At 50.9% G+C, this 17,298-nt stretch overlaps 1 protein-coding gene across 6 annotated transcripts in view; it reads left to right on the forward strand.

Annotated features, from left to right (window-relative positions):
- HECTD4 (HECT domain E3 ubiquitin protein ligase 4) overlaps positions 1 to 16,644 on the forward strand; it is a 65,527-nt gene extending 48,883 nt beyond the window's left edge. For all 6 annotated transcript variants that reach the window (XM_077787224.2, XM_077787227.2, XM_077787228.2 and 3 more), the window contains 17 exons: positions 192 to 371; positions 649 to 1,955; positions 3,427 to 3,634; positions 4,262 to 4,485; positions 4,567 to 4,718; positions 5,127 to 5,233; positions 5,951 to 6,074; positions 6,780 to 6,970; positions 7,466 to 7,612; positions 8,529 to 8,648; positions 8,761 to 8,916; positions 10,802 to 10,905; positions 11,739 to 11,960; positions 12,280 to 12,446; positions 12,861 to 13,056; positions 13,346 to 13,568; positions 14,059 to 16,644. In XM_077787224.2, coding sequence (XP_077643350.1) covers positions 192 to 371; positions 649 to 1,955; positions 3,427 to 3,634; positions 4,262 to 4,485; positions 4,567 to 4,718; positions 5,127 to 5,233; positions 5,951 to 6,074; positions 6,780 to 6,970; positions 7,466 to 7,612; positions 8,529 to 8,648; positions 8,761 to 8,916; positions 10,802 to 10,905; positions 11,739 to 11,960; positions 12,280 to 12,446; positions 12,861 to 13,056; positions 13,346 to 13,568; positions 14,059 to 14,195 — 3,965 coding nt within the window. In that variant the 3' untranslated portion in view covers positions 14,196 to 16,644. The remainder of the gene's footprint in view (positions 1 to 191; positions 372 to 648; positions 1,956 to 3,426; positions 3,635 to 4,261; positions 4,486 to 4,566; positions 4,719 to 5,126; positions 5,234 to 5,950; positions 6,075 to 6,779; positions 6,971 to 7,465; positions 7,613 to 8,528; positions 8,649 to 8,760; positions 8,917 to 10,801; positions 10,906 to 11,738; positions 11,961 to 12,279; positions 12,447 to 12,860; positions 13,057 to 13,345; positions 13,569 to 14,058) is intronic.
- Positions 16,645 to 17,298: the final 654 nt, after the last annotated feature.

The following is a 17,298-nucleotide window of genomic DNA, read 5'->3' on the forward strand; positions in this document are numbered from 1 at the left end:
AAATGTTCTCTGTTCATTTATAATTATAGATTATATTAACTTATCAATATAGAGAAATGTTCCTATTTGTTTATTACAAAGTGCTGCAGAGGAAACTCTCACTTAACAGAAGTTTGAAAAAATCCCAAATGTTGCTATTTTTATCAATGCTCAGAATCATGATAAGGATTTTCTTGGACCTTTTTGCTTAGGAGTGTCTCCTCCTCCTGGAGCTGTACTGGTCTTGCATTCCCTCCCCTTGGAATTCCCCCTGGCAATGGCATTCACAGAACAGCTCTTAACCTGGAAATTAGAAGATGGGGATGGAAAATCTGAAGATGAACTGGATACAATTCCTGCCTCAGTTCTCTTGCAAGTAGTGGAATTTTTAGGTGAGAATGGAGTAATGAGCACTGATAATGTGCTGGCTCAGGTGGAGAGTTTAGGAAACAAAAACTACAGTTGAAATTTTCTGAACTTTTCCACTATAATGAAATTTTCTTCAACCTTCAGAAATTTTCTGTTGATTTGCAATTCTTGGAATAACCTTGTCTTGCTTACTGCTGCCATGACATTGAAATTAGTTTTTTTGGTGCTTTTTTAAATGTTACTTTCTGCTAAGAGTGAAACACAGCATGCTAACTGCCATGCCTTGCATTCCTCACACAGGCAACTTCCTCTGGACAACTGACATGGCAGCGTGTGTGAAGGAATTGATCTTTCACCTCTTGGCCGAGCTGCTTCGCAAAATCCACAATCTGGAGCAGAAGAAGAATCCAGCAGGATTGTCCTCATCCATCGCCCTGCAGCTCAACCCCTGCCTGGCCATGCTCATGGCCCTGCAGTCAGAGCTGCACAAGCTCTACGATGAGGAAACCCAGAACTGGGTGTCTGGGAATGCCTGTGGTGGCTCTGGGGTTGGAGTTGCCGACCAGGGGAGATTCTCCACGTACTTCCACGCCCTGATGGAAGTGTGCCTGGCTGTGGCAGAAGTCACCTTGCCTATCAACATGAGCGTGACAGCCAATGTGATCTCATCCACCAGTGCCCCAAATCTTAGTGACTCCTCCTCCTCGTCCTCATCTTCCCCAGGGCAGACACCACAGAGCCCCAGCTTGCTGTCCAAGAGGAAAAAAGTCAAAATGAAGCGGGAAAAAACCTCAGCTTCGGGGAAAAGGGCTTCCTCCAGGGCAGCTGATACGGACGCGGCGCTCCTCAGCATCGGGGGCAGCAAGCCTGAGGACATGCTGTGGTTCCACAGAGCTCTGACCCTGCTGATAATCCTCAGGCACCTGACAAAGAAGGACCCCCAGGGGCTGGGTGTGACCAACGATGCCGTGGCAGACGCCTGCCAGGCCCTGGTGGGACCCACGGCCCACAGCCGCCTGCTCGTCATCTCCGGCATCCCCACGCACCTGGAGGAGGGCACCGTCAGGAACGCCATCAGGAAGGCCTGCAACGCCCACGGCGGGGTCTTCAAGGATGAGATCTACATCCCTCTGCAGGAAGAGGATCCCAAAAAAACCAAGGACAAAGCAGAAGGAGGCGAGTGCAGGACGGAGCTGGAAAAGCCGACGGTTTCTAGCAGCGCCGACAGTTTGGACATCAGCAGCTCCAGCAGCGTCACCCCGGCCATGAGCGTCAGTGCCTCGGCATCCACCAGCCAGGCTTCCCTCTGCAGCTCCCAGGGAATATCCCGCACCGTCAGCGACATCTCCGTGGACCAGTTCCAGGCAGGGCTGGAGCTGCCCATCCCGCCTGGATTGCTGGAGCAGCCGCACGTGGTGTCCAGCCAGGAGAGTTTGGATCTTTCCCACTGCAGCACCGGGAGCCTGGGCAGCCTGGGCAGCCTCGGGGAGCCCCTGGACAACGTGGAGACGGCGTCGGTGTCGGACGTGGGCTCCATGTACACGGTGACATCTCTGGACAATCAGCCGCTGCTGGCACGGCCCATCAAGGGCTTTGCTGTGGTGGAGGTAACGGAGAGGGATCTCTGCAGCCAGGGTTTTGGGGAGAATGGGATCTCGCTCTAGGAACTGGCTTTTTCCATGGTATGTTTAAGAGCATAGGAAACTGGGAGTTCTCAACTTGGACAGGATGCCTGAGGGGCACAGAATTCCCTTGTCCACCTTCATAGTCTTAGGAGCAATCCCTGTCTCTCAAAGGACAGAGGGACGCAGTAGTGGAGTGATCCAGCAATAAGTGGAGAACAGAAGGAAGTAGGGAAGAGCTCTTGTGTGTTCCAGCTTGTAGAGCTTGTTTTCACAGAGTGCTGCTGAAGCCAAGACTATAAATTAATTCTTAAGGGATTAAATTCCTGGAGGATTGGTAGCTGTGGAGCACAGCAGCCAGTGCAACTTCCAACTGAGGAAATATTTAAACTGCTTTGCAGTGGCTGGGAGAGCATGTCAGGGGAAAGATCAATTAATTTCCTCTTTCGTGTGCCTTTCTCTAAGATTTGTTCTGGCCACCACTGAGATGAATTTAGAGATTGGGGCCCTTTTTGTTTGACCCACAAGACAATTCTTTAATGTTTAATCAGTACATTTCCACCTATTTTGAACCACCTTTGGATTTCTCTATGAAGCTACTTTAGGAGACATGATAGATTTTGTTGCTCTCTGATTCTGGTTCCAGATTAATTTTTAAAAGCGTTGTGGGTGGTTGCCGTCGGTGCTGGGTCACTCCAGGTGTTCAGCTCTGTTCAAGAACCTTCCTCTCTGCTGCTTCCACAGATTGCCTGCTGCAGATTTATCAGGAGCTTCCAAAAGCACAGTCATTCCTGAGAGCCTGGGGATGGAGAGAGATGTTTTTGTATAGTCTGGGATTGTATCAGTTCCTTTTTTAGAAGAAAATCAGCTTATTCAGATGAAAACTGTGCAAGTTGCTATTCTTGAGCTGTTAATTGACATGAAGGCATCATTGAAATAAAGCATTAAGTGTGGAGAGAAAGCTGCCAGAGTGTTCACATGGAAACTATTCCAAGTCTGGAGCTGCTCTGGTAGTGGTTATTCTGGGAATCAGAGGAAGTTGCTGTTCCCCTTCCCAATCTGTGTAGCTGAAGCTTCAAGGCCTGTGCTAATTGAGATTTTTCAGAGTGGGAATTGAGGCAGGGACAGCAGAGTTACAAATAATGCCAGCTTACCTGGCTGCCACCTTCTGCTCCTTCCCTGCTGTTCCCAAGGGCTGTCTCCAGCCTGAGAAATAGGATAGGGTCAGAGCTGTGCCTGGTTAACTCCCAGCATGAGGATCTCAGTGTTCTCAGAAAGGATCTTTTCTAGGCTGAACCTGAATTTTGCCATCAAATTACTGATGCAGCAGAGAAGAGAAGCAAGAATGATTATCAGAATGGGGAGGGGGAAAAAAAGTTTAAACCCCAAATTCCTATGAATGGAAATGAATTTGTTTTCTCAGAATTGCTATGAACTTATTTCATTATTTGTACAGATAAGGTCAAGAGCTAAAATAGAGAAAATCCGAGCCAGCCTCTTCAACAGCAGTGACCTCATTGGCTTGTCCAGCCTGGATGGGGAGGATGAGCTCATGGAGATGTCAACTGAAGAGATTTTAACTGTTTCCACTGTAAATCAGAGTTTGTTTGACACCCAGGGGAGCCCAGCACTAGAAGATTATTTCAATGATAAGTCAATAAAAGGTAGGTGGTTTGATACTGGCAAATCCCTCCTGTGTTCAGCATTTTGGGGAATGAACAGGGCTCAGGCTCTCCTTGGTTCAGTATAAATCAGGGGTGACAACGAGCCAGGGAAAAATTCCAAAGTAAGTTTTATCCCTCCAGGGGCTATTTGCAAGCTGAACATTGCTCAGTTGTCCACCCAGCTAATCAAATAAATCATAAACAAATAAACACTCCTCATTAACACAAAAAACTACTGATTTAATTCTTCAGGGATTTCTTTTGAGAAAATAGTCACTGAAATAACTTTTGGCTGCTAGTTCAGTTAGTTGATGGGTGTTGGTGTCTGCCTGTACAACATAATTTTTATCCTGGCATGATAAATAAGCTGCTTTTTTCATCCCCACTACTCCCTCAAGTAATAATTACAGGATGTGGCCAATTCTGTATTTAATGGGGTACAGAAGGAGCAGGTTTTTCACTGAAAAAATGATTTTTTTTTCCCCCTCGCAAAAGTGATTTTTCCATCTCAAAGCAGGTGCTGTGTGAAAGAATATTTTATCTGAATGCAAAATCTATTTTCATATTTTGAATTCTAACCAGTTCTCATGGTGTGTTGTACCAAATTGTTGGTTTTCTTTTAATTAGGTGAAAAACTGGTCCCGGGTGCTCGGGAAGTTCTCACAGAGATCTTTAAAAGCTGTGTCCATTCAGAGCAAATGCTGAGCCTGACCCCAGCTAAGCCCATCAAGGTGGCTGACATTTACCTCAGCAAGGAGCAGATCAATTCCCAAACCCCTGGGAACCTCCTCCACGTCTTCTTCACCAACGTCCGCCCTCCCAAGAAGGTGCTGGAGGACCAGCTGACCCAGGTAGAGCTTTGCCAGCTGTTCTCAGCCTCTTGTGGTGCCACTTGAAAGCACTGGGTGATGATTCCCTTTTTGTCTTGGAAGATTTTAAGGAAATACGGAGTTCCCAAGCCCAAATTTGACAAGAGCAAGTACAACAAGGCAGGCAAGGAGCAGCACCCGGTGAAGGTGGTGAGCACCAAGCGCCCGGTCACCAAACCCCCCACCAAGGAGAAGTCCATGCTCAACAGTGTCAGGTGGGTGTCCTCAGCCTTGTGGCATTTGTGGAATATTGGATTTCAGTGTAGAAATCCAGATTTTTGTCCCCCGTCCCTCTGTGCTTCTGTGTATTGGAACAGGGAAACGTGGCCGTGGTGTTAATGTCAGAACATCTCAGATTTCTGGAAATTATTTGGCAAAACTTTTCTTTTTCCAGCGATTGGGGTGGAGTTGTTGGGATCTATTTATGGAAGATTGGAATTGTGTTCGTCAGTGTTCTATCCCAGTGTACTTATTCCAAAACACAGCTCAGGCTGGACAGGGTTTGCAGTAATCCATGGCAGGAGTGGAAGTGTTTGGGTTTTAGGATCCTTCCAAACAATTTTGGGGTTCTGTGAGCAGAATGAAAGAAAAATTTTGATCCTAACACCCACTTTGTCCCTCAGCCGGACAGCCTTAAGTGAGAAGAAACCCACTGTAAAGCCCAAATCTCCTGAGAAGAGCAAACCTGAGGAGAAGGACCCTGAGAAGTCTCCCACTAAGAAACAGGAAGGTGGGAGCTGCAGAGAATTTTTTATAGTTTTTATCATAGAAAACTATTTTTATTGACATGTTTGGTTTATCTTTATTTCTGAAAAGTCTAACTTTTTTAAAATAGTGATTTAAAATGCTGCTTTTATTTGTGTCTCTGAGAATCTTGGGCCATCAGTGTGAGAGCCAGCAATTCTTGCAGCAGTGTGTAGGGCATGTCAATAAACCAGACAGAGAACTTCCTAAGGGGTAGTTCCAAGGCTTTGATGCAGTGGAGGTTTGGGATATTATGGATTTGAACCAGGTGGGTTTAAATTCTTCAGTTACAAGTGGAAAATTGGATAAAAAAGATGATTGAGGTAGCTCAGAACTTCTGGAGGAGTCAGCACAGCCATGGGGGACAGAGGTTGTGCTCAGAACTTTAGTCTGGTGGAAGACTGAACAGGCACGAGTTTGGATTCCCCTCTTCCTGGCTCAGAGAAGGGGAATTTCAGCATCCAGCCAAGTAAGGTTAGTGGGAGGTATTCCAGAGGAGCAGTGAGGGATTTGAGCCCTTTAGGGGAGTGAGAAGGTGTCATTGAGGTGGACTTGACCAACGTGTGATAGATGGAACACCATGGGAAAGGATTCATGGTGGGATGGGACAGCAGGAGGAAACTGGCAGCAGCCTCCTGCTCCTGTGTGGGGTGAGAACTTCATGGCAAGTCACAAACTCTTGCTGGTCCACGTTTGGTGGCAGTTCCTGAGGAGAAGTACCTGACCCTGGATGGATTCCACCGGTTCGTGGTGGACCGCTCCAAGCAGGACATCCGGAGCGTGTGGAGAGCCATCCTGTCCTGTGGCTACGACCTGCACTTTGAGAGGTACAGCTTGCAGATCTCTCTGAGGAGGTGATACTTACTCACTGTGCTCACTTGATCCCAAGTCTTCCTAATCCAAGAAGCTTCAACACTTCCATCCGTGGCTGCAAGGCCTGTAGGGAAATCAGTTATTTCTCAAAATGCATTTTAAAAGTCACGTGCTGTCCAAATGCAGGTCCTGATTTCTTGTGCACAGCGTGGCTGATAAAATCAGATGCCACAGTGTCCTTTAGAGCTTCCAAACTGTATAATAAATTACCTGAAGGGAACTGTAGCTCCACGTCTGTCTCTGGTTTCCTTCCCCAGCTAGTGCACTGGGTCATTCTTTAACTGGCGGGGTTGTTACTGGGTCAGAAATGCTTTAGAAGAGAGAACTGTTAAATTTCTTCTTAATATTGTAGAGGAAGAAAGTCCCTTAAATGAATTTTCCTTATCTGCATGTGTCAGACCATAGGCTAATTGCCCCTTATCATCTCCAGAGGAGATAGTGCGCTATGAGAGCTTAATAGGGAGTGCCTTTGTGCCTAATTATTTAATACCAGTGAGGAGAAGTGATGAATCAGCTCTCGGCCTCACACTGGAATTCTTGTCATGGAACAGCTCTGCTTAAGGAAAGGGGAGTGAAGAGCAGGGCACCATGTGTAATCCTCCCCCAGGTGTAGTTGTCCAGCACCCTGTGAGCGAGCAGCTCTGCCCTGTCCCTGCCAGGTGCGCCTGCATCGACGCCAGACACGCGCAGAAGGCGTCGCGCAAGTGGAGCCTGGAGATGGACGTGGCCCTGGTGCAGTACATCAACCGCCTGTGCCGCCACCTGGCCATCACCCCCGCCCGCCTCCACCCCCACGAGGTGTACCTGGACCCAGCTGATGCAGCAGATCCCAGGATTTCCTGTCTCCTGAGTACGTGTGGATGGTTGGCCTAAAGGCTTTTTTCAAGGGAAGAGCTGGGAATGCTCCTGGTGTTCCATTAGAGGCTCAGTGGGATGAGGGGAGTGCTGAGTCTGGCTCTTCTCTCTCCTTGGGGGTGTGCTTGGGTAAAGTCAGGGATGCACTGCAGCTGCTCCCCGCTCTCCAAGCTGAGTTTCCAGCTCAGGCTGGAGCAGGAAATACCTGGTGGGTTCAGCTTGCAGGGGAAGGAAGGCTTAATTTCCACAGATTTTAGACACCTAAATCCTGTTCTAAGCCCTTCAAGGGGGAAATTCAGTGATAATGGGAGATTCTGTGCTCACACCCAGAGACTGGAGATCCAGGAAGGAACATCAGGGATGCTGTTCCTGCATCCTCAGCACGGGGCTCAGAGGGGCTGCTTTGTGCGGCTCCGGGACCAAACCTGGGCTTTGCAGGAGGTGGAACAGGAGCCTGTTCCTGACTCTGACTGGGAGTTTCCCCCTGCAGACGTCCCCGTGGAGAGCCTGCGGCTGCGCTTCGCCCTGCTGCAGTCCCTCAACACCACCCTGGAGACCTTCTTCCTGCCGCTGGTGGAGCTGCGCCAGACCGACATGTACGGGAACAGCATCGCTGCCCTGCTGCAGGAGGCCAAAGGTAGCTGGGCTCTGGCCCTGGGGCACGGCTGCAGGACACCTCTGCCTTGGTTTGCTTTTAAAGGAGAGGGGCATTATCCTCGTGACACCACGACCACAGAGGGAGTTGTTCCATCTTCTCTGTCTGTGGGTCTTTATCCTCTTGGGAGTATCCAGAAATTAAAGCTCTTCGTTGGTTAACAAGCAGGTCAGGTGAAAGTCCCGGGACTTTGCTGTTGTAGCATTAGCAAGATCAAGAAAATACTCAAAGTGCATCAGAGTATTTTTACAGCCTTCATTAGACACCAAAAAAACCCCAAGATTTGGGGCATTACATTGCCCAGATTTGTTTTCTGAAGAAGATAGAGAATTTACCAGGGCTGTCAGTGTGTGAAAGGTTTTTGTATTGGCCCAGCTGGAAAAACCACTCCTGAACCAGTGTGGGGGAGTGAGGAATGTTCAGAGATTTCTCTTCACAGAGATATGAGGTATTAAATATATTTTTGGGGCAGTGTCACAGCCCTATTTTTTATCATCATTTCTTGCCTGTAGCTTTACTGTCAAAACATCTCAGATTGCTGAAAACTATTTGGCACAGTGTTCCTATTTACAGAGATTGTGGTGGAGTTGCTGGGATCTATTTTTAGAACATTGGAACTGTGTTCATCAGTGTTTCATCCCAGTGCACTTATTCCAAAAACCATGAGGAACAAATAGATGGGACTTGGAGAAACCTGGACTATGAAAGGTGTCCCTGGTGGAACTGGATGAGTGGAATCATGTAAACCATTCCATGATCCTGTGAAATACTTTTAAAAAAAAATTTAGATCAGCCATGTCTTACCTATGGTTTTGAAGGTGAAATGTTTATTCTATCATTGTCCACTGGAGAATTATGGGGGTAGATTACCTCTGCTGAAAGATGTTTGTTTCTTCAGGTTTAATCTTTTATGACACAAAAGTCACAGTCATGAACAGAGTGCTCAATGCCACTGTCCAAAGAACTGCTGACCACGCAGCCCCGGAAATCACCCTGGATCCCCTGGAAATCGTCGGAGGTACAGCAAGCACTGATCCTTTCCAACCCCAATTGCAACAAGCCAGAGCTTTTCCCCAGCTCACTGCCTGTTTGTGAGGCTGGAGGTTCATTCTCCCCTTTGTGTCGGGCAGGGGAGATCCGTTCCTCTGAGAACTCCTACTTCTGCCAGGCCGCGCGGCAGCTGGGCTGCGTCCCCTCGTCCCAGCTCTGCGTCAAACTGGCCAGCGGCGGGGACCCCACCTACGCCTTCAACATCCGCTTCACCGGGGAGGAGGTGCACGGCACCAGTGAGTGGGGACAGGGAGTGGGGACAGGAGCTCCATGGCACCAGGGAGTGGGGACAGGAGCTCCATGGCACCAGGGAGTGGGGACAGGGGAACAGGGAGTGGGGACAGGAGCTCCACGGCACCAGGGAGTGGGGACAGGGGCAGGGAGTGGGGACAGGAGCTCCATGGCACCAGGGAGTGGAGACAGGGGCAGGGAGTGGGGACAGGAGCTCCATGGCACCAGGGAGTGGGGACAGGAGCTCCATGGCACCAGGGAGTGGGGATAGGGACAGGGAGTGGGGACAGGAGCTCCATGGCACCAGGGAGTGGGGACAGGGGAACAGGGAGTGGGGACAGGAGCTCCATGGCACCAGGGAGTGGAGACAGGGGAACAGGGAGTGGGGACAGGAGCTCCATGGCACCAGGGAGTGGGGACAGGGGCAGGGAGTGGGGACAGGAGCTCCATGGCACCAGGGAGTGGAGACAGGGGAACAGGGAGTGGGGACAGGGACACGGAGTGGGGACAGGAGCTCCATGGCACCAGGGAGTGGGGACAGGGACACGGAGTGGGGACAGGAGCTCCATGGCACCAGGGAGTGGGGACAGGGACACGGAGTGGGGACAGGAGCTCCATGGCACCAGGGAGTGGGGACAGGGGAACAGGGAGTGGGGACAGGAGCTCCATGGCACCAGGGAGTGGGGACAGGGACAGGGAGTGGGGACAGGAGCTCCATGGCACCAGGGAGTGGGGACAGGGACAGGGAGTGGGGACAGGAGCTCCATGGCACCAGGGAGTGGGGACAGGGGCAGGGAGTGGGGACAGGAGCTCCATGGCACCAGGGAGTGGGGACAGGAGCTCCATGGCACCAGGGAGTGGAGACAGGGACACGGAGTGGGGACAGGAGCTCCATGGCACCAGGGAGTGGGGACAGGGGACACTGAGGGGGGGGGCACCAAGGAGAGGAGACAGGGGGTACCAAGGAGAGAGGACAGGGCTCCATGGCACCAGGGAGAAGGGACAGGGGACAGCAAGGGGGGCACCGGGGAGAGCAGAGAGGGCTTCATGGCACCAGGGGGTGGGGAGAGGGCTCCATGGCACCAGGGGGTGGGGACAGGGTAGCAGGAAATGGAAACGGGGGCTCCATGGCACCAAGAAGTGGGAACAGGGGCTCCATGGCACCAGAGAGTGTGGACAGCTACAGCCTGAGTGGCATCCCCCAGGGACAGCCCAGCTCTTCATCACAACCTGGCTCATGTAGACTTTAAGGAGCAGCATTCCCTTGTGGGTGGCAAAGAATGGGATCCCCCTGGCTGTTGGCTCTCTTTGGGGTGGTGGTTCCTCAGTGTTTGCACCAGGAGGAGATTGGGTTTAACCATGGGATGAGGGGGTTCAGCTTTGCAGAGCTGTTCCATGGGGAATTGAGGCAGATCCCAAAGAGCAAAGGGATCCCTGCTCTCCAAATCCACACGGGCTGTGCTGGTCCTCGGTGGGGATCCATGGGGGATATGGAGCCAGAGAGCCCAGGACACACTTCTGACATCACCAGCTCCTGTCAGCTGTCTGAGGGGTAGAGGAAGTGAGTGTACAGCCATCAGCTGAGCCAGGGCTCCATGGGACCTTCTCCCAAGGGGAATGATTGTCTCCTGAAGGGCTGTAGTGGTACTGACAGTGTTTATGAGGAGATAAATGCTGTGGCCGTGGCAGCTGTGCTGAAACCTGGAGCATCACCTCCACTGTTGTAGGACAGCCCCATCCATCTCCTAATCCAGCACCAAATCCCATTTGCAGACCAGCTGGTAGAACAAATATTCCTGCTGTTCTTGGAGTGCTGGAAAGCAAAGCAGCATTTAGGAATTCAGCAGGAACAAAGGAATATTTTCATTGCTTTCTCTGTCTCTTTTCCAGGTGGATCTTTCCGTCACTTCCTTTGGCAAGTGTGTAAAGAGCTCCAAAGCTCCTCCCTCTCCCTGCTCCTGCTGTGCCCCAGCTCTGCTGTCAATAAGAACAAGGTGTGAGATCACAGTGCCAAAAATGAGGGATTTTTTTCTCTTTTTGAATGCTGGGTTAGAACAGTGGTGGGACACGTTTGGTCAGAGGTGAGGAGAGAAGCCTCAGATGCACAAAACCAAGCAGGGGACAGCTGGGAGTTGGTGAATCCCATGTTGCACCTCTTGTGTGCAGCAGGTACTTGGAGAAGGAGCCAAGGCAGCAAAATGGAGCAGAGTTAAAACTCCTGAGCAGCATTCAGAGTGAGTGAGGTTCAGTTGTCTGTCCCAAACTGGTGAACTTCCATGAATTTTTATTCTGTGGCCTTACTCCAGGAATGTCACCAGAAAGGTCTGTCACGTTGCCAGGAGAATAAGATGCTCCATCCATGATATTTAGTGTCTTCATTGGTGCAGTAGGTGGTCTCTAGAAACAAGATAAAGCTGATGGTCCAAAGAATTCTCAGTAATTCTTTCTTGGGAATATTCTTAGGGTAGGAAACAGCTCAGCTCCTTCAGCTTAAGACCAACTGTGTAGCAAACCTGGCTCTGCAAATCCAGGCTTAGAAACATCCCACATCTGAAAGGCTTGGATATCAAACTGATGTAACAAGTGCAGAAAATCCTGAGTGTTGATCAACAGCTTGGCAAAATGGGAAACAACCAAAACGGGGTTGATTGGATCAGGAAGTGATAAGGTGATACCAGTGAGTAAAATACAGGGACTCTGCTGTGCTGGAGCAGATCCTTTGGTATCCAGCTGAACACTTCCTGAGTGGAACAGGCCTGCTAACACCCAGCCCTCAGGCTGTGGGCAGCTGGTCAGTGCTGCCCTGTGTGCCCTGCTTTCTCCACAGGGGAAGTACATCCTGACCCCCAGCCCCATCACCTACGCCGAGGAGCAGCTGTTCCATTTCTTCGGGCAGCTCCTGGGCATCGCCATCCGAGCCGATGTTCCTCTGCCCCTGGACCTCCTGCCCTCCTTCTGGAAGACCCTGGTGGGAGAGCCCCTGGATCCCGACGTGGATCTGCAGGAAGCTGACATCCTCACCTACAACTATGTCAAAAAATTTGAAAATGTAGGTCCCGTTTTCCTCTTCCATCCTTTTCCTCAGGATTCCCTCATGGCACAAACACACCTGCTCTCATTGGTGGCTGTCAGGTGGTTTTTGTGGAAGCAGGGTTGGGAGATGGGTTGATTCCTCTTGGATGCAGGATTTTACATCCTATTGCCTTGGAGAAGTTTCTCATGCTCCCTTGCTGCCGGGCACAGTGGAATTCTGGCTTCTGGAATTGCTAAGGCAGACCAGAACCCCCAAAGCAGGATTTTGCTGTTGGACACCTGTGACGAGGCACTGCCCTGCAGGTGACCAGGTCCTTGTCCTTGTTCTGTGATAGATCAGTGACGAGACGGAGCTGGAAGCTCTGTGTGCCGAAATCGCCTCCCAGCACCTGGCCATGGAGAGCCCCGACTGCCCCAACAAACCCTGCTGCAAATTCACCTACCTGAGCCTCACTGGGGAGGAGGTGGAGCTGTGTCCCAGGGGCAGGCACATCCCTGTGGGGTAAGGAGCCGCCTTCCAGGCAGGATGTGGCACAGAATGTCCCTGGAATTGTTCTCCAAGCACAGCCTCTCCAGAGGTGCTTTTGTAACGAGTTGGAATGATCTGGGAAAGCTTTGCTTTGTGAGAAGTCGGCAGAACTTGGGATCAGTGGTGCTGTTTGGCTCTAAGAGACAGAGGAGCAGGGCTGGTCCCAGCTCTGGGGGCTCCCAGTTGTGAGGGAAGGGCAGGTGGGAGGAGAGGATAAAGCGGAGGACAGCGGAATTAACTGGGAAGCATCGGAATGCAAAGTGTGTATTGCCAACTGGATTATTCCAGATCAGGATCTCTCCATAAAACCCTTCCATGTGTAACACGGAGTGGGGCTCAAGGGCTCTCCCAGGTGTTCCTCCCTCACCCAGGTCTCTGCCTCGGCAGGTGGGAGAACAAGGACGTGTACGCGGCCGCCATCCGGAGCCTGCGGATGCGGGAGCTGCAGACCCCGGAGTGCATGACAGCAGTGAGGGCAGGGCTGGGCTCCATCATCCCCCTGCAGCTCCTGACCACACTCACCCCCCTGGAGATGGAGCTGAGGACCTGTGGCCTTCCCTACATCAACCTGGAATTCCTCAAGGTGCTTTGGCTACGCTCCCGTGGGACACAGAGTGGGGGATCCTCCCATGGGAAGGTGGGAGGGGAGAAACTTCAGCTTCTGGTGCAGCCAGGACATCCTTGGGGAACTGCTTGGACACCCCTTTGCCCCCAGGGAAGTTTATTAAGATTTCACTGGATTCAGGAAATAATAGGGTGGGGCTTGTGCAGAAAGGAGTAAGAGTTTGAACTTCCTTTATTCAAAAGTGTAGTGGGGAAGATTCCTGAAGGGAGAGGGGTGAGCAGCAGTGGACATGTCCCTGTCCCCTCAGGCACACACCATGTACCAGGTGGGGCTGATGGAGACCGACCAGCACATCGAGTTCTTCTGGAGCGCCCTGGAGATGTTCACGCAGGAGGAGCTCTGCAAGTTCATCAAGTTTGCCTGTAACCAGGAGAGGATCCCCTTCACCTGCCCCTGCAAGGACGGCGGCCCCGACACCGCCCACGTCCCCCCCTACCCCATGAAAATCGCCCCCCCCGACGGCGCCGCAGGTACGGAACGGCCGCTTCCCAAGGGACAGGAGCTGCTGCTGCTCCCAGCCTTCAGCCCCCCTTTCACTCGTGTCTGAACAGTGACAAAGAGGGACAGGTGGTTACGAGGGTATATCAGGAGAGAATTGGGGTTTAAATGATGTAAAGCTAGAATTTCACATAAAACTTGAACTGCATCCAGTGGAAGGTTCCCTGCCCACGGTGGGAGAGTGGAACTGGATGAGCTTTAAGATCCCTTCCAAGCCAAACTGTTCTGGGATTCCACAGTTAAAACTCTGCTCTGTAGGCATGCACAGAGACTTTGCTATCTGTCTGAAAAGCTTTTAAAATCACTAAACTATTGGAAAAATACTGACACGAGACCTGATGGGAGGAGCACAGAAACATTTAGGATCCAGAAGACCCAGAACAGGCAGGGATAGGATTTTGGACGCCCTGAGGAAGGGCAGGGTTGGGTTGGGTTTAACCCCTGCCGGTGGCTCTCGCGCAGGTTCCCCGGATTCCCGGTACATCCGAGTGGAGACGTGCATGTTCATGATCAAGCTGCCGCAGTATTCCTCGCTGGACATCATGCTGGAAAAGCTCCGTTACGCCATCCACTACCGGGAGGATCCGCTCAGCGGCTGAGCAGGAGCAGGGAACGCCTGGAGGTGACTCCGTGACTCTGCCCAGTGGAACCCCTTCAGTTCCCATCCAGCACCTCCCGTGGGATGAGCTGGGGGTTAATTTATTTCCTGAACCTTCGTTCCCCATTACAGTAATTCCCAGAAGACTTCCATTTTGTATTTGTAGACTTTGTGGTGGACTGGTTCTTTTGCTGCCTTGTTTGTGGAATATTTGTAGGATAGTTTAGTATAAAGACCGGTTTGTGTATAATTTAATTTGGGGAAAAAACCTTTCCACCTGTACATTTCTAATTTTGTAATCCACAGTGGTCTGCCCTGTGCAAACACCATGGCAGGGAGGGCATTCCAAGGCCGGGAGCCTTCGGAGGGGAAGGCTCATGGATCACTCTCCCCCGAGAGGTTTTTGAGTACAAAAATGCCAAGTTTGGGTGTGGGGAGGGAATCACTGCATGGGCAGGAGCAGAGCACAGGCAGGATTTGTGACACTTGCTTGAGGTTTGAAGCAGGAACTTTGCTGCCAAACTGCTTTTCCACCTTTCCACCACTTTCCTTGAAATTTTTCTAAACTCTGACCAAGCACACAGGGGCTGCCACAGGGAACTGGGGTGTTCAGCTCAACACTTTTGGGAAAATTTCCAATAGAACAGTGAAAGGGTCGTGATTCCATTGGGTTCCCGCCCTAGATGTTCTTGAATGTCTGCTTTGCTTAGCTACAAAATAATTTATTGTAATTAAAATATGAGCAGAACAAAACAGCTTCTCTCCAAAGGGTGTAAAATACCACAGTCCATCCCAGAAATCTGGGACTTTATCCCATCTCCCAGCGAGCTCTCAGAACAACCAGAGGGTGCTCAAACACCTGGAACTTGTTTTTGTACTCAAAAATCTTTGATCCAAGAGCAAATTATCCTAAAAACCTCTGACACCTGGCAGGAGGACGAAGTCACCCGTTGGAAGATAAAGCTCCTGTTCTGTGTGGAAAGCTGGGAGGCAGCTGCGGAGCAGGAACAGCTCCACGTTTCACTGGTGTTCTGTGGAATGTTCCGGATGGTTCAGAGCAGCTCCTCCACAGGCGTCTCATCCCTCACCAGGATTTTTGGGACACTGCAGCTCTGCTGATCCCTCGGATCCTGAGTTCTGAGGAAGAGACCATCCCGGAATCTGTTGGTGCTGTCCGTGAGCCGAGTGCCGGCACGGAGCCGCCCGGCTGAGGTGACCGAACCTTCAGCTCAGTGTCCGTGGGTCTGGAACAGCTCTGGGGATCCCAAATGTATTTATTGTACATTATTGTGAATAGTGGGAACGCTGAGTGCGTGGGAGAGGCGGTGCGAGTTGGGGATGGGTGTCCTTGTTCTTCCTTGAGCGAGTGGGAATGGGAATGTGTGTGCAGCAGTCGTAGGTAGTCGTCGGCATCCGGAGTCTCCCAACCCCGTGGTTAGGAAGCTGTTACCCTCCCAATGCATATTGCCCTGTCCAGGGAACAGATCCATGTAGGAAGAATATTTACTCTTGAATCTCATCCATTTCCTGGTAGAAGCGTTTATGTAGCTCAGAAACCACTCGGAGCAAGCGGGAACGCCTGGAGTTTACAAAGACCAAGGGAAAACAAAGCCGAAGGGGCGGCTTGGAGCCGGTTTGCTCCCAGGCAGGAGAGGCGGGGAGCGCCGGCTGGATGCCGGGGCAGAGCCGTGGCCCCGGGCTGGGCTCTCTGGGCTTCCATCCCGGAATGCCGAGGGGCCATCCCGGAGGGCTCCGTGTGCCAGCGGTTCCCAAGGCTCCAGTTCCAGCTGTGAGTAAGAAACTGCTGCTGCTGTGTGTGTGCTCCTTCGGGAAGCACATCCGAGTGGAGCACACCTGCACCCTGCCCCGGGCGTGTGCTGGAACGTTACTTGATCCGTATTTATTACAGTTAATTATTTATGATTACAAATAACGAACTTCTCGTCGCTGCCATTTGCACCTGGGGGTGTAAATGAAGCTTCTTCTACAGGACAAATGTCGCACCAATAACCAACTTCCATCGACTTCCGTTTGTTCTGGAGAACAGGATGAGCCCCACAAGAGAAATTGTGGGAGATATTTGGTTTGGTTTTTTTTTTTTAATTCCATGCTCCTGGGAAGGAAGTGCTGCAGCACCTCAGCTGTGGCTCAAATGGCCTTTTGATTAAAGCTTTTCTAATCATCCTTAATTCCTCGTGCTTTAAATGAACTTGACATTGTCTGTACTAGGCTTGTTTGTCGAAGCAAAGATTGGTTTGTGATGATTATTATTATTTTTTTTAATATATATTCATTCAGAATGTAAAATTATACTAAACAATGGAAAAACTCTGGAGCTGGGTATTAGTTCTAGCTTGGTGTGTGTCCATCTCGGTTCCATACACGGCATTAACCTGTAAGTGCTCTTGGCCATCGAGTGTACACCTGCATAAAGGAGATTCTTAACATCCCTGGAGGTGTTCGTGTCCTTCTTTGGGGCTGCAGGGAATAATGGGATTTGCTGCTGGAGCTGCCCGAGGCAGGGGAGAAAGGGAGAGAAAGGGAGCTGCAGCTTCTCTGTTGGAATCCCACTTCTCTGGGTTTTGTGTTCCTGGGAACACAACCTCAGGATTTTGTACCAAAGGGCAGCTGAGGTTGTCCCTCTGGGATATTCCTTGTGCCTGAGGCACAGCACAGGCTCTGCCACTTCAGTTGTTAATTATTTGTCATACTTACTGATTCCTGACCCCCAGGCCCCTGTTATCCATCCCAAACCTCAGGGACCAGCTCCCATTCCCTGATCTTCCCACAGCCCTTCTCCCCAGGAATGGGAAGAACAGAGGTTTGGTGTCCCCCCATTTTTAAATACTTTTATTCTTGTCTAAATAAACACATTTGGTGGGAGCATCTGTAAAATGTCTTTATTTTAGGAGGAAGTTCCCTCCAGCCTGGCTGTTCCAGTGGGCTGGAGTTGGCACCTGAGACAAGGTCCTGGTAACAACCTTGCCCCAGGGGTGGCTAATTAGCCCTGCCAGTGCCATCTGCTGCACCTCCTTAATTAGGCTGATGCTCTTGGAATTATCCAGAATCTGCTCCACTTCCCAAAGTCCCAGGGATTCCAACAG

The sequence above is a fragment of the Lonchura striata genome, chromosome 15, assembly GCF_050655825.1.
Source record: "Lonchura striata isolate lonStrDom1 chromosome 15, ASM5065582v1, whole genome shotgun sequence".
In the NCBI taxonomy this organism is placed as follows: Eukaryota; Metazoa; Chordata; class Aves; order Passeriformes; family Estrildidae; genus Lonchura; species Lonchura striata.